The sequence below is a fragment of the Penaeus monodon genome, chromosome 28 (genome assembly GCF_015228065.2).
Source record: "Penaeus monodon isolate SGIC_2016 chromosome 28, NSTDA_Pmon_1, whole genome shotgun sequence".
Classification (NCBI taxonomy): domain Eukaryota; kingdom Metazoa; phylum Arthropoda; class Malacostraca; order Decapoda; family Penaeidae; genus Penaeus; species Penaeus monodon.
The window spans coordinates 6,945,015-6,945,481 of NC_051413.1; the positions used below are offsets into that span (position 1 = coordinate 6,945,015).

Sequence of the window (467 nt, forward strand, 5' to 3'; positions counted from 1 at the left end):
TGAAATATTATTGGATCTACTTTTCAAGTTACAGTATTAATATTGTCTATTAAAATTGGGAAAATATACTAAATATATGCAGACTGTTTAATACATAATACATCATGAAAAATCCTAAGATATCTGCCACAATAAGATCAAACATAAACTTAGCTGTGTCCTGCAAAATCACCTAGATTTAAATCCACACCCAAGAAATATTCCACAAATTTTGTCTTAATTTCTGCCGATTACCTGACTGTTGTCGTCCACACTGGACTCTCCTGGCTCTGTGTCTTGTGTTGAAGAAGGTTCTGCCTCTATTCGCACCTCCTACAGGGCGAGGGAGAGCAATGGGGGTGGGTTGAGCAGTAAGGTGCGGGGTTGCTACATTAATAGGGGATACTTATCATCTTTTACTTTACTGTCCTTAAGGTGTACAAACAGGGAGGGAAGAGACATTCATGACATTCTTAGTACTTGCATGT

General features: G+C 38.1%; 1 protein-coding gene across 1 annotated transcript in view; it reads right to left on the reverse strand.

The window, feature by feature from the left end:
• LOC119591029 (protein scribble homolog) overlaps window positions 1–467 on the reverse strand; it is a gene marked incomplete at its 5' end in the record, with an annotated part of 112,139 nt that overhangs the window by 59,205 nt on the left and 52,467 nt on the right. Inside the window, 1 exon segment of the mRNA XM_037939758.1 lies at window positions 235–312. Coding sequence (XP_037795686.1) covers window positions 235–312 — 78 coding nt within the window.